The 15,228-nt window shown below is 50.7% G+C and overlaps 1 protein-coding gene across 1 annotated transcript in view; it reads right to left on the bottom strand.

Annotated features, from left to right (window-relative positions):
* The window catches only part of mcu (mitochondrial calcium uniporter), a 151,379-nt gene that overhangs the window by 17,926 nt on the left and 118,225 nt on the right, over positions 1-15,228 (bottom strand). Inside the window, exons 3-4 of the mRNA XM_055864084.1 lie at positions 12,932-12,995; positions 5,691-5,861 (exon numbers count right to left, since the gene is read on the bottom strand). Coding sequence (XP_055720059.1) covers positions 5,691-5,861; positions 12,932-12,995 — 235 coding nt within the window. The remainder of the gene's footprint in view (positions 1-5,690; positions 5,862-12,931; positions 12,996-15,228) is intronic.

Genomic DNA, 15,228 nt, shown 5'->3' with positions numbered 1-15,228 from the left:
ATGGGGGGAAGAGAGGAGGGAGGGATGGGGGGGGAGAGAGGAGGGAGGGAGAAGGGGGAGAGGGAGAAAGGGGGAGAGGGAGGGAGAAGGGGGGCAGAGGGGGGAGAAGGTGAGGGGGGAAGGAGGGGAGGGAGGGAAAATAGAAACAAAGGGATATCAGTCATGTGACCATGCACCGAAACACTCTGCTACTTGAAACACACTTCACATCCTCCTCATTTCATGGCAGTAACATTAAGCCCATTTCTCTGGCTTGTCTCCCAACTGGCACCCTATTCCATACATAGTGCACTACTTTTAACCAGGCACAATAGGGCTCTGGTCAGAAGTTGTGCACTATAAGGGTTGAAATAGGGAGCTATGTGAATGTAGAATAGACTCTGAGACCAGCCCTGAGTCCTTCTAATGGAGATCGTGCTTGTGTCCCAAATGCGCATCCTATTCCCTAGGCAGTGCACTACTTTTGATCAGATCCCTATCGGTAGTAGTGCACTAATTAGGGAATAGGGTGTCATTTGTTAGGCCGATCGGATATCATAGCCTCAGAGGGAAGACATCTGCACCACTTGTTAGAGGATAATGAGCACCATCGGTAGAAGAGACAGGCTTCGTCCTGAATGGTACCCTATTCCATATAGAGTGCACTACTCCTGACCACTAAATAGGAAATAGGGTCCCATCTGGGAAGCATTTAAATAATAATGAGCATCGGACTGAATGTGTATTGTGGCAATATGCCTGAATACTGATTGTACAGCGTGGGTAACTAGTGTCTACATCAGGGATGGGCAACTTTGATGGGGGGGGGGGGGGGGGGGGGCACTCATCAAGAGGGGCAGCCGTTAACTAGTGTCTACAACCAGGATTAGTACTGATAGAACAGAGTGGTTAACTAGCGTCAACCAGGATTACTACTGATAGAACAGAGTGGTTAACTAGTGTCTACAACCAGGATTAGTACTGATAGAACAGAGTGGTTAACTAGCGTCTACAACCAGGATTAATACTGATAGAACAGAGTGGTTAACTAGTGTCAACCAGGATTACTACTGATAGAACAGAGTGGTTAACTAGTGTCTACAACCAGGATTAGTACTGATAGAACAGAGTGGTTAACTAGCGTCTACAACCAGGATTAATACTGATAGAACAGAGTGGTTAACTAGTGACAACCAGGATTACTACTGATAGAACAGAGTGGTTAACTAGCGTCAACCAGGATTACTACTGATAGAACAGAGTGGTTAACTAGTGTCTACAACCAGGATTAGTACTGATAGAACAGAGTGGTTAACTAGCGTCAACCAGGATTACTACTGATAGAACAGAGTGGTTAACTAGCGTCAACCAGGATTACTACTGATAGAACAGAGTGGTTAACTAGTGTCTACAACCAGGATTACTACTGATAGAACAGAGTGGTTAACTAGCGTCTACAACCAGGATTAATACTGATAGAACAGAGTGGTTAACTAGTGTCAACCAGGATTACTACTGATAGAACAGAGTGGTTAACTAGTGTCTACAACAACCAGGATTAATACTGATAGAACAGAGTGGTTAACTAGTGTCAACCAGGATTACTACTGATAGAACAGAGTGGTTAACTAGTGTCTACAACAACCAGGATTACTACTGATAGAACAGAGTGGTTAACTAGTGTCAACCAGGATTACTACTGATAGAACAGAGTGGTTAACTAGTGTCTACAACAACCAGGATTAATACTGATAGAACAGAGTGGTTAACTAGCGTCAACCAGGATTACTACTGATAGAACAGAGTGGTTAACTAGTGACAACAACCAGGATTACTACTGATAGAACAGAGTGGTTAACTAGCGTCAACCAGGATTACTACTGATAGAACAGAGTGGTTAACTAGTGACAACCAGGATTACTACTGATAGAACAGAGTGGTTAACTAGTGACAACAACCAGGATTAATACTGATAGAACAGAGTGGTTAACTAGTGTCTACAACAACCAGGATTACTACTGATAGAACAGAGTGGTTAACTAGTGACAACCAGGATTACTACTGATAGAACAGAGTGGTTAACTAGTGTCTACAACCAGGATTAATACTGATAGAACAGAGTGGTTAACTAGTGTCAACCAGGATTACTACTGATAGAACAGAGTGGTTAACTAGTGACAACAACCAGGATTACTACTGATAGAACAGAGTGGTTAACTAGCGTCAACCAGGATTAATACTGATAGAACAGAGTGGTTAACTAGTGACAACCAGGATTACTACTGATAGAACAGAGTGGTTAACTAGCGTCAACCAGGATTAATACTGATAGAACAGAGTGGTTAACTAGTGACAACAACCAGGATTACTACTGATAGAACAGAGTGGTTAACTAGTGTCAACCAGGATTAATACTGATAGAACAGAGTGGTTAACTAGTGACAACCAGGATTACTACTGATAGAACAGAGTGGTTAACTAGTGTCTACAACAACCAGGATTACTACTGATAGAACAGAGTGGTTAACTAGTGACAACAACCAGGATTAATACTGATAGAACAGAGTGGTTAACTAGTGACAACCAGGATTAATACTGATAGAACAGAGTGGTTAACTAGTGTCTACAACAACCAGGATTACTACTGATAGAACAGAGTGGTTAACTAGTGACAACCAGGATTAATACTGATAGAACAGAGTGGTTAACTAGTGTCTACAACAACCAGGATTACTACTGATAGAACAGAGTGGTTAACTAGTGACAACCAGGATTAATACTGATAGAACAGAGTGGTTAACTAGTGTCTACAACAACCAGGATTACTACTGATAGAACAGAGTGGTTAACTAGTGACAACAACCAGGATTAATACTGATAGAACAGAGTGGTTAACTAGTGTCTACAACAACCAGGATTACTACTGATAGAACAGAGTGGTTAACTAGTGTCAACCAGGATTAATACTGATAGAACAGAGTGGTTAACTAGTGTCTACAACCAGGATTAATACTGATAGAACAGAGTGGTTAACTAGTGTCTACAACAACCAGGATTACTACTGATAGAACAGAGTGGTTAACTAGTGACAACCAGGATTACTACTGATAGAACAGAGTGGTTAACTAGTGTCTACAACAACCAGGATTAATACTGATAGAACAGAGTGGTTAACTAGTGTCAACCAGGATTACTACTGATAGAACAGAGTGGTTAACTAGTGACAACCAGGATTAATACTGATAGAACAGAGTGGTTAACTAGTGTCAACCAGGATTACTACTGATAGAACAGAGTGGTTAACTAGTGTCTACAACAACCAGGATTACTACTGATAGAACAGAGTGGTTAACTAGTGACAACCAGGATTACTACTGATAGAACAGAGTGGTTAACTAGTGTCAACCAGGATTACTACTGATAGAACAGAGTGGTTAACTAGTGACAACCAGGATTAATACTGATAGAACAGAGTGGTTAACTAGTGTCAACCAGGATTACTACTGATAGAACAGAGTGGTTAACTAGTGTCTACAACAACCAGGATTACTACTGATAGAACAGAGTGGTTAACTAGTGACAACCAGGATTACTACTGATAGAACAGAGTGGTTAACTAGTGTCTACAACAACCAGGATTACTACTGATAGAACAGAGTGGTTAACTAGTGACAACCAGGATTACTACTGATAGAACAGAGTGGTTAACTAGTGTCTACAACAACCAGGATTAAAGCAAGTTTTTTTTCACCTTTGTTTAACCAGGTAGGCTAGTTGAGAACAAGTTCTCATTTACAACTGCGACCTGGTCAAGATAAAGCATAGCAGTGCGACACAAACAACAACAGAGTTAGACATGGAATAAACAAACATACAGTCAATAATACAATAGAACAATCGATATACAGTGTGTGCAAATGAGGTAAGATAAGGGAGGAAGGCAATAAACAGGCCGTAGTGGCGAAATAATTACAATTTATCAAATAAACACTAGAGTGATGGATGTGCAGAAGATGAGTGTGCAAGTAGAGATACTGGGGTGCAAAGGAGCTAAAGAAAATAAATAAATAACAGTATGGGGATGAGGTAGTTGGATGGGCTATTTACAGATGGGCTATATACAGGTGCAGTGAACTGTGAGCTGCTCTGACAGCTGGTGCTTAAAGTTAGTGAGGGAGATATGAGTCTCCAGCTTCAGTGATTTTTGCAGTTCGTTCCAGTCATTGGCAGCAGAGAACTGGAAGAAAAGGCGGCCGAAGGAGGAATTGGCTTTGGGGGTGACCAGTGAAATATACCTGCTGGAGCGCGTGCTATGGGTGGGTGCTGCTATGGTGACCAGTGAGCTGAGATAAGGCGGGGCTTTACCTAGCAAAAACCTGTAGATGACCTGGAGCCAGTGGGTTTGGCGACGAGTATGAAGCGAGGGTCAGCCAACGAGAGCATACAGGTCGCAGTGGTGGGTGGTATATGGGGCTTTGGTGACAAAATGGATGGCACTGTGATAGACTGCATCCAATTTGCTGAGTAGAGTGTTGGAGGCTATCAAGGATCGATAGGATGGTCAGTTATACGAGGGTATGTTTGGCAGCATGAGAGAAGGAGGCTTTGTTGCGAAATAGGAAGCCGATTCTAGATTTCATTTTGGATTGGAGATGCTTAATGTGAGTTTGGAAGGAGAGTTTACAGTCTAACTAGACATCTAGGTATTTGTAGTTGTCCACATATTCTAAGTCAGAGCCGTCCAGAGTAGTGATGTTGGACGGGCGGGTGGGTGCGGGCAGCGATTGGTTGAAGAGCATGCACTTAATTTTACTTGCATTTAAGAGCAGTTGGAGGCCACGGAAGGAGAGTTGTATGGCATTGAAGATCGTCTGGAAGTTAGTTAACACAGTGTCCAAAGAAGGGCCAGAAGTATACAGAATGGTGTCGTCTGCATAGAGGTGGATCAGAGAATCACCAGCAGCAAGAGCGACATCATTCATGTATACAGAGAAGAGAGTCGGCCGGAGAATTGAACCCTGTTGTACCCCCATAGAAACTGCCAGAGGCCTGGAAGTAGTTGGTGAACCAGGCGAGGCAGTCATTTGAGAAACCAAGGCTGTTAAGTTTGCCGATAACAATGCTTGATTGACAGAGTCGAAAGCCTTGGCCAGGTCGATGAATACAGCTGCACAGTACTGTCTCTTATCGATGGCGGTTATGATATCGTTTAGGACCTTGAGCGTGGCTGAGGTGCACCCATGACCAGCTCGGAAACCAGATTGCATAGCGGAGAAGGTATGGTGGGATTCGAAATGGACGATGATCTGTTTGTTAAATTGGCTTTCGAAGACCTTAGAAAGGCAGGGTAGGATAGATATGTATGTGTGTGTGTGTGTGTGTGTATATGTATATATGTGTATGTATATGTGTGTGTGTGTGTGTGTGTATAGATACACGTGTGTGTGTGCGTGTATATATAGTATGTGTGTGTGTGTGTGTGTGTGTATATACAGTGTGTGTGTGTGTGTGTGTGTGTGTGTGTGTGTGTGTGTGTGTGTGTGTGTGTGTGTGTGTGTGTGTGTGTGTGTGTGTGTGTGTGTATACAGTATGTGTGTGTGTGTGTGTGTGTGTGTGTGTGTGTGTGTGTGTGTGTGTGTGTGTGTGTGTGTGTGTGTGTGTGTGTGTGTGTGTGTGTGTGTGTGTATATACAGTATGTGTGTGTGTGTTACCTGTAGAGTAGATGGCTACTCGGTCGATGCCCCTGTCCTCCGTCTGCAGCTGTGTGAGGAACACCCCAACACAGTCACTGAGGGGCTTCAGAGTGAACTGGCATCGTTCTCTACGGGACGGCAAACTGACCGAGATCACCGGCAGTCCATTCTGGTACACCACCGTCACCTCTGGAGGGGGGCAGGAGACAACAACATCAACAACATAAATAACAATTACACCACCGTCACCTCTGGAGGGGGGCAGGAGACAACAACATCAACAATTACACCACCGTCACCTCTGGAGGAAGAGAGGAGACAACTTGATTTCATACACATACTCCCCCTCCCCCCTCCCCCATTCCCTTAACTACTGTACCCCTCACCCCTCCCCCATTCCCTTAACAACCCCTCCCCCCTCCCCCATTCCCTTAGCTACTGTACCCCTCCCCCATTCCCTTAGCTACTGTACCCCTCCCCCATTCCCTTAGCTAGTGTACCCCTCCCCCATTCCCTTAGCTAGTGTACCCCTCCCCCATTCCCTTAGCTAGTGTACCCCTCCCCCATTCCCTTAGCTACTGTACCCCTCCCCCATTCCCTTAGCTACTGTACCCCTCCCCCATTCCCTTAGCTACTGTACCCCTCCCCCATTCCCTTAGCTACTGTACCCCTCCCCCATTCCCTTAGCTACTGTACCCCTCCCCCATTCCCTTAGCTACTGTACCCCTCCCCCATTCCCTTAGCTACTGTACCCCTCCCCCATTCCCTTAGCTAGTGTACCCCTCCACCATTCCCTTAGCTAGTGTACCCCTCCCCCATTCCCTTAGCTACTGTACCCCTCCCCCATTCCCTTAGCTACTGTACCCCTCCCCCATTCCCTTAGCTAGTGTACCCCTCCCCCATTCCCTTAGCTAGTGTACCCCTCCCCCATTCCCTTAGCTAGTGTACCCCTCCCCCCTTCCCTTAGCTAGTGTACCCCTCCCCCCTTCCCTTAGCTAGTGTACCCCTCCCCCATTCCCTTAGCTAGTGTACCCCTCCCCCATTCCCTTAGCTAGTGTACCCCTCCCCCATTCCCTTAGCTACTGTACCCCTCCCCCATTCCCTTAGCTAGTGTACCCCTCCCCCATTCCCTTAGCTAGTGTACCCCTCCCCCATTCCCTTAGCTACTGTACCCCTCCCCCATTCCCTTAGCTACTGTACCCCTCCCCCATTCCCTTAGCTAGTGTACCCCTCCCCCATTCCCTTAGCTAGTGTACCCCTCCCCCATTCCCTTAGCTAGTGTACCCCTCCCCCATTCCCTTAGCTAGTGTACCCCTCCCCCATTCCCTTAGCTAGTGTACCCCTCCCCCATTCCCTTAGCTAGTGTACCCCTCCCCCCTTCCCTTAGCTAGTGTACCCCTCCCCCCTTCCCTTAGCTAGTGTACCCCTCCCCCCTTCCCTTAGCTAGTGTACCCCTCCCCCCTTCCCTTAGCTAGTGTACCCCTCCCCCATTCCCTTAGCTAGTGTACCCCTCCCCCATTCCCTTAGCTAGTGTACCCCTCCCCCATTCCCTTAGCTACTGTACCCCTCCCCCATTCCCTTAGCTAGTGTACCCCTCCCCCATTCCCTTAGCTACTGTACCCCTCCCCCATTCCCTTAGCTACTGTACTCCTCCGCCCTTCCCTTAGCTAGTGTACCCCTCCCCCATTCCCTTAGCTACTGTACCCCTCCACCATTCCCTTAGCTAGTGTACCCCTCCCCCATTCCCTTAGCTACTGTACCCCTCCCCCATTCCCTTAGCTACTGTACCCCTCCACCATTCCCTTAGCTAGTGTACCCCTCCCCCATTCCCTTAGCTAGTGTACCCCTCCCCCATTCCCTTAGCTAGTGTACCCCTCCCCCCTTCCCTTAGCTAGTGTACCCCTCCCCCCTTCCCTTAGCTAGTGTACCCCTCCCCCCTTCCCTTAGCTAGTGTACCCCTCCCCCATTCCCTTAGCTAGTGTACCCCTCCCCCATTCCCTTAGCTAGTGTACCCCTCCCCCATTCCCTTAGCTACTGTACCCCTCCCCCATTCCCTTAGCTAGTGTACCCCTCCCCCATTCCCTTAGCTAGTGTACCCCTCCCCCATTCCCTTAGCTACTGTACTCCTCCGCCCTTCCCTTAGCTAGTGTACCCCTCCCCCATTCCCTTAGCTACTGTACCCCTCCCCCTTCCCTTAGCTACTGTACCCTTCCCCCATTCCCTTAGCTAGTGTACCCCTCCCCCATTCCCTTAGCTACTGTACCCCTCCCTCATTCCCTTAGCTAGTGTACCCCTCCCCCATTCCCTTAGCTAGTGTACCCCTCCCCCATTCCCTTAGCTAGTGTACCCCTCCCCACTCCCCTTAGCTAGTGTACCCCTCCCCCATTCCCTTAGCTACTGTACCCCTCCCCCTCCCCTTAGCTAGTGTACCCCTCCCCCATTCCCTTAACAACCCCTCCCCCCTCCCCCTAGCTACTGTACCCCTCACCCCTCACCTTAGCTACTGTACCCCTCACCCCTCCCCCATTCCCTTAGCTACTGTACCCCTCCCCCATTCCCTTAGCTAGTGTACCCCTCCCCCATTCCCTTAGCTACTGTACCCCTCCCCCTCCCCTTAGCTAGTGTACCCCTCCCCCATTCCCTTAGCTACTGTACCCCTCCCCCTCCCCTTAGCTAGTGTACCCCTCCCCCATTCCCTTAGCTACTGTACCCCTCCCCCTCCCCTTAGCTAGTGTACCCCTCCCCCATTCCCTTAGCTACTGTACCCCTCCCCCTCCCCTTAGCTAGTGTACCTCTCCCCATTCCCTTAGCTACTGTACCCCTCCCCCATTCCCTTAGCTACTGTACCCCTCCCCCATTCCCTTAGCTACTGTACCCCTCCCCCATTCCCTTAGCTACTGTACCCCTCCCCCCTTCCCTTAGCTAGTGTACCCCTCCCCCCTTCCCTTAGCTAGTGTACCCCTCCCCCATTCCCTTAGCTAGTGTACCCCTCCCCCATTCCCTTAGCTAGTGTACCCCTCCCCCATTCCCTTAGCTACTGTACCCCTCCCCCATTCCCTTAGCTACTGTACCCCTCCCCCCTCCCCTTAGCTACTGTACCCCTCCCCCCTCCCCTTAGCTAGTGTACCCCTCCCCCCTCCCCTTAGCTAGTGTACCCCTCCCCCATTCCCTTAGCTAGTGTACCCCTCCCCCATTCCCTTAGCCAGTGTACCCCTCCCCATTCCCTTAGCTACTGTACCGCTCCCCTATTCCCTTAGCTACTGTACTCCTCCGCCCTTCCCTTAGCTAGTGTACCCCTCCCCCATTCCCTTAGCTAGTGTACCCCTCCCCCATTCCCTTAGCCAGTGTACCCCTCCCCCATTCCCTTAGCCAGTGTACCCCTCCCCCATTCCCTTAGCCAGTGTACCCCTCCCCCATTCCCTTAGCTACTGTACTCCTCCGCCCTTCCCTTAGCTAGTGTACCCCTCCCCCATTCCCTTAGCTACTGTACCCCTCCCCCATTCCCTTAGCTACTGTACCCCTCCCCACAGCTACTGTACTCATCACCCTTTGTCTTACCCTATCCCATCATCATGATCCAATTCTCTCTGGGTCTGATATGAGACCCATGTGTATGTCTACTGCACCTGCCTGCGGCTCTCCCTCTCTCTCATGTGTGTGTGTGGCTGCCTGTGTCTCTCTCTCTCTCTTATGAGGGTGTGTGTGTGTGGCTGCCTGTGTCTCTCTCTCTCTCTTATGAGGGTGTGTGTGTGTGGCTGCCTGTGTCTCTCTCTCTCTCTTATGAGGGTGTGTGTGTGGCTGCCTGTGCCTCCTCTCATGCTCGTATAATGGCAGCGCAATTAAAACCCACTTCAGCACGGAACACTCAGAGCCCTGACTGCAATGCCTCTCTCTCTCTCTCCATAACCTTTCAGTTCTCCTCAGAACAGATGCCAGTTTCTCCTTCAAAATGAATGACTGCTGGCTGTGGCTGAGAGAGAGAGACTGCTGTTTGCTCCAAACTAACGTCCCACCAAGTATTCGGGCAGGCTAATCAACTCTCGGTTTCTCTCCAGTGACGGGTCAAAGCCATCTCTGTCTCTCCAGAGCTGAGGAGAAAATGTTTCTGGGTCCAGGGCTGACAGGGGAATTAAGGACTCTGCACAAAGGCAGTCTACTGTTCCAAAACAACACCACCCACTGCTGGTGCTGAGTAGTACTGACAAGCTAACCTGACAGGGGAATCCCAGGCATCTACTGTACTGAGCTCACCTCAGTCCTAAACTCCTATCTCTGACAAGTAGTATTGCCAAACTATATTAAGCAGAATGCAGCCTCTCCGGATCTGACAGGGGAAGCCTCTACCCCTCTCCGGATCTGACAGGGGAAGCCCCTACCCCTCTCCACCTCTGGATCTGACAGGGGAAGCCCCTACCCCTCTCCACCTCTGGATCTGACAGGGGAAGCCCCTACCCCTCTCCACCTCTGGATCTCACAGGGGAAGCCTCTACCCCTCTCCGGATCTGACAGGGGAAGCCCCTACCCCTCTCCACCTCTGGATCTCACAGGGGAAGCCTCTACCCCTCTCTGGATCTGACAGGGGAAGCCCCTACCCCTCTCCACCTCTGGATCTCACAGGGGAAGCCCCTACCCCTCTCCACCTCTGGATCTGAAAGGGGAAGCCTCTACCCCTCTCTGGTTCTGACAGGGGAAGCCTCTACCCCTCTCTGGATCTCACAGGGGAAGCCCCTACCCCTCTCCACCTCTGGATCTCACAGGGGAAGTCCCTACTACCCTGCTCTACGTCTCTGGATCTCACAGGGGAAGCCCCTACCCCTCTCCACCTCTGGATCTCACAGGGGAAGCCCCTACCCCACTCTACGTCTCTGGATCTGACAGGGGAAGCCCCTACCCCTCTCCACCTCTCTGGATCTGACAGGGGAAGCCTCTACCCCTCTCTGGATCTCACAGGGGAAGCCCCTACCCCTCTCCACCTCTGGATCTCACAGGGGAAGCCCCTACCCCGCTCTACGTCTCTGGATCTCACAGGGGAAGCCTCTACCCCTCTCTACCTCTCTGGATCTCACAGGGGAAGCCCCTACCCCTCTCCACCTCTGGATCTCACAGGGGAAGCCTCTACCCCGCTCTACGTCTCTGGATCTGACAGGGGAAGCCTCTACCCCTCTCTACCTCTCTGGATCTCACAGGGGAAGCCTCTCTCCACCTCTGGATCTGACAGGGGAAGCCCCTACCCCTCTCTCTGGATCTCACAGGGGAAGCCCCTACCCCTCTCTGGATCTGACAGGGGAAGCCCCTACCCCTCTCTGGATCTGACAGGGGAAGCCCCTACCCCTCTCTGGAACTGACAGGGGAAGCCCCTACCCCTCTCTGGATCTGACAGGGGAAGCCTCTACCCCTCTCTGGAACTGACAGGGGAAGCCCCTACCCCTCTCTGGATCTGACAGGGGAAGCCCCTACCCCGCTCTATGTCTCTGGATCTGACAGGGGAAGCCCCTACCCCTCTCTGGATCTGACAGGGGAAGCCCCTACCCCTCTCTGGATCTGACAGGGGAAGCCCCTACCCCTCACTGGATCTGACAGGGGAAGCCCCTACCCCTCTCTGGATCTCACAGGGGAAGCCTCTACCCTGCTCTACCTCTCTGGATCTGACAGGGGAAGCCCCTACCCCTCTCTGGATCTGACAGGGGAAGCCCCTACCCCGCTCTACGTCTCTCTGGATCTGACAGGGGAAGCCCCTACCCCTCTCTACCTCTCTGGATCTGACAGGGGAAGCCCCTACCCCTCTCTGGATCTCACAGGGGAAGCCCCTACCCCGCTCTACGTCTCTGGATCTGACAGGGGAAGCCCCTACCCCTCTCTACCTCTCTGGATCTGACAGGGGAAGCCCCTACCCCTCTCTGGATCTCAAAGGGGAAGCCCCTACCCCGCGCTACGTCTCTCTGGATCTCACAGGGGAAGCCCCTACCCCTCTCTACCTCTCTGGGTCTGACAGGGGAAGCCTCTACCCCTCTCCACCTCTCTGGATCTGACAGGGGAAGCCCCTACCCCTCTCCACATCTGACAGGGGAAGCCCCTACCCCTCTCTGGATCTCACAGGGGAAGCCCCTACCCCTCTCTACCTCTCTGGATCTGACAGGGGAAGCCCCTACCCCGCTCTGGATCTCACAGGGGAAGCCCCTACCCCTCTCTACCTCTCTACCTCTCTGGATCTCACAGGGGAAGCCCCTACCCCTCTCTGGATCTCACAGGGGAAGCCCCTACCCCACTCTGGATCTCACAGGGGAAGCCCCTACCCCTCTCTGGATCTCACAGGGGAAGCCCCTACCCCTCTCTGGATCTCACAGGGGAAGCCCCTACCCCGCTCTATGTCTCTGGATCTGACAGGGGAAGCCCCTACCCCTCTCTGGATCTCACAGGGGAAGCCCCTACCCCGCTCTATGTCTCTGGATCTGACAGGGGAAGCCTCTACCCCTCACTACGTCTCTGGATCTGACAGGGGAAGCCCCTACCCCTCACTACGTCTCTGGATCTGACAGGGGAAGCCTCTACCCCTCTCCACCTCTCTGGATCTGACAGGGGAAGCCTCTACCCCTCTCTACCTCTCTACCTCTCTGGATCTGACAGGGGAAGCCTCTACCCCTCTCTACCTCTCTACCTCTCTGGATCTGACAGGGGAAGCCCCTACCCCTCTCTACCTCTCTGGATCTGACAGGGGAAGCCCCTACCCCTCTCCACCTCTCTGGATCTGACAGGGGAAGCCCCTACCCCTCTCCACCTCTCTGGATCTGACATGGGAAGCCCCTACCCCTCTCTGGATCTGACAGGGGAAGCCCCTACCCCTCTCTGGATCTGACAGGGGAAGCCCCTACCCCTCTCTGGATCTGACAGGGGAAGCCCCTACCCCTCTCTGGATCTGACAGGGGAAGCCCCTACCCCTCTCTGGAACTGACAGGGGAAGCCCCTACCCCTCTCTGGAACTGACAGGGGAAGCCCCTACCCCTCTCTGGAACTGACAGGGGAAGCCTCTACCCCTCTCTACCTCTCTAAATCTGACAGGGGAAGCCCCTACCCCTCTCTAGATCTGACAGGGGAAGCCCCTACCCCTCTCTGCCTTTGACTTGAGGCCTGAGGACCACCGTAAAGTCAGCTGTTCCACAACTACATCTGTTGCTGACTGAAAAATCTATATAACTCAGCTGTCAACACCAAACCACATTACCCATAATGCCTCCATGCCAGAGTGCGGTATAAACACTCACCTTCTGGAGCGGTGGAGGAACTCAGTAGTCTCTGGCCCTGCCATGAGGGGGCGCCCCTCCATCCCTAGAGAGAGAGAGAGAAAGAGAGACAGAGCGAGAGAGAAAGAGGGAGAGAAAAAGAGAAAGAAAAGTATTATATTGTCTGTTTGAAATCAACTTTACAAATACCAGTTGAGCCTCTTCATATAAACAGACAAATCATTTTGTACACAAGGTGCTGTATAAATAACGTTCGATTTGAAATAAACAAGGACAGACAGTATATATTGTTTACAGGAACATTATTTTACAGGAATCTACCACTGTTGGATCTAAATGTTCACACTGTATCCTGTACATGTGTGTATAATGTAGTATTGTTGACACTGTATCCTGTACATGTGTGTATAATGAAGTATTGCTGACACTGTATCCTGTACATGTGTGTATAATGTAGTATTGTTGACACTGTATCCTGTACATGTGTGTATAATGTAGTATTGTTGACACTGTATCCTGTACATGTGTGTATAATGAAGTATTGTTGACAATGTATCCTGTACATGTGTATATAATGAAGTATTGCTGACACTGTATCCTGTACATGTGTATATAATGAAGTATTGCTGACACTGTATCCTGTACATGTGTATATAATGAAGTATTGCTGACACTGTATCCTGTACATGTGTATATAATGAAGTATTGCTGACACTGTATCCCGTACATGTGTATATAATGAAGTATTGCTGACACTGTATCCTGTACATGTGTATATAATGAAGTACATCTCCCTCTAGACAAGAACATGTTCTCCCCAGGAGCCTCACCCCAGTGTGCACAGACACAGAGACACACATACACAGAGACACAGACAGACACAGAGACACACATACACAGAGACACAGACAGACACAGAGACAGACAGAGACACAGACAGACACATACACAGACACAGACAGACAGAGAGACAGAGACACAGACAGACAGAGACACAGACACAGAGACAGAGACACAGAGACACACATACACAGAGACAGAGACACAGATAGACACAGAGACACAGACAGACAGAGACAGAGAGACAGACAGAGACACAGACAGACACATACACAGACACAGACAGACAGAGAGATAGAGACACAGAGAGACAGAGACAGAGACACAGACAGACAGACAGAGACAGAGACACAGACACAGAGACACAGACAGAGACAGACACATACACAGACAGACAGAGAGACACAGACAGAGACAGAGAGACACAGACAGAGACACAGCTAAACTCCTCTGTTATGGAAAACCAGCAACCACAACTAGACCAAACCCACAATAACCACCACCTAAAGGAATGGACACAGACAGAAAGGAATGTGACACTGAAACAGAAATGAGGAACATAATAAGTGGCCTGCATCGTGTGTGTGTGTGTGTGTGTGTGTGTGTGTGTGTGTGTGTGTGTGTGTGTGTGTGTGTGTGTGTGTGTGTGTGTGTGTGTGTGTGTGTGTGTGTGTGTGTGTGTGTGATAAGAACCTGAATGCATTCTGACTGTCAGAGTAATGAGAGAGTTTTACACAGTAGAAACAAGTTACAACAACACACAGCTGTCTGAGCAGGGAGGGAGGGAGGCTGGCTGGCTAAGTAGAAGAGGTGGTAGGACTCTCCCTCCCTCCCTCCCAGAGTTAGTTCCTATATGGTCTCCACATGAGTTGAATTAGTTTAGGGACAACACAAGACAGCATGTCACTGTTGCCTTTTAAAGGCCTTTTGAAGCCTTTTAAAGGCGGACACGGCCTGTCAGAATTACTCACACAGAGAGAAAACTAGAGAAGGGAGGGAGGGGGAGGACAGTGCACGAGGATGAGAAACAGAGACGTGCTGGGTACGTCTCCGTCAGGGTGTCGGGTACGTCTCCGTCAGGGTGCTGGGTACTTCTCCGTCAGGGTGCTGGGTACATCTCCGTCAGGGTGCTGGGTACGTCTCCGTCAGGGTGCTGGGTACGTCTCCGTCAGGGTGTCGGGTACGTCTCCGTCAGGGTGTCGGGTACGTCTCCGTCAGGGTGTTGGGTACGCGTCCCCGTCAGGGTGTTGAGTACGTCCCCGTCAGGGTCCTGGGTACGTCTCCGTCAGGGTCCTGGGTACGTCTCCGTCAGGGTGTCGGGTACGTCTCCGTCAGGGTCCTGGGTACGTCTCCGTCAGGGTGTCGGGTACGTCTCCGTCAGGGTGCTGGGTACGTCTCCGTCAGGGTGCTGGGTACGTCTCCGTCAGGGTGCTGGGTACGTCTCCGTCAGGGTGCTGGGTACGTCTCCGTCAGGGTGC

Source organism: Salvelinus fontinalis, chromosome 1 (assembly GCF_029448725.1).
Source record: "Salvelinus fontinalis isolate EN_2023a chromosome 1, ASM2944872v1, whole genome shotgun sequence".
Lineage (NCBI taxonomy): Eukaryota > Metazoa > Chordata > Actinopteri > Salmoniformes > Salmonidae > Salvelinus > Salvelinus fontinalis.
Note: the sequence above shows the minus strand (reverse complement) of the source record. Positions and strands in the feature narration are given on the sequence as shown.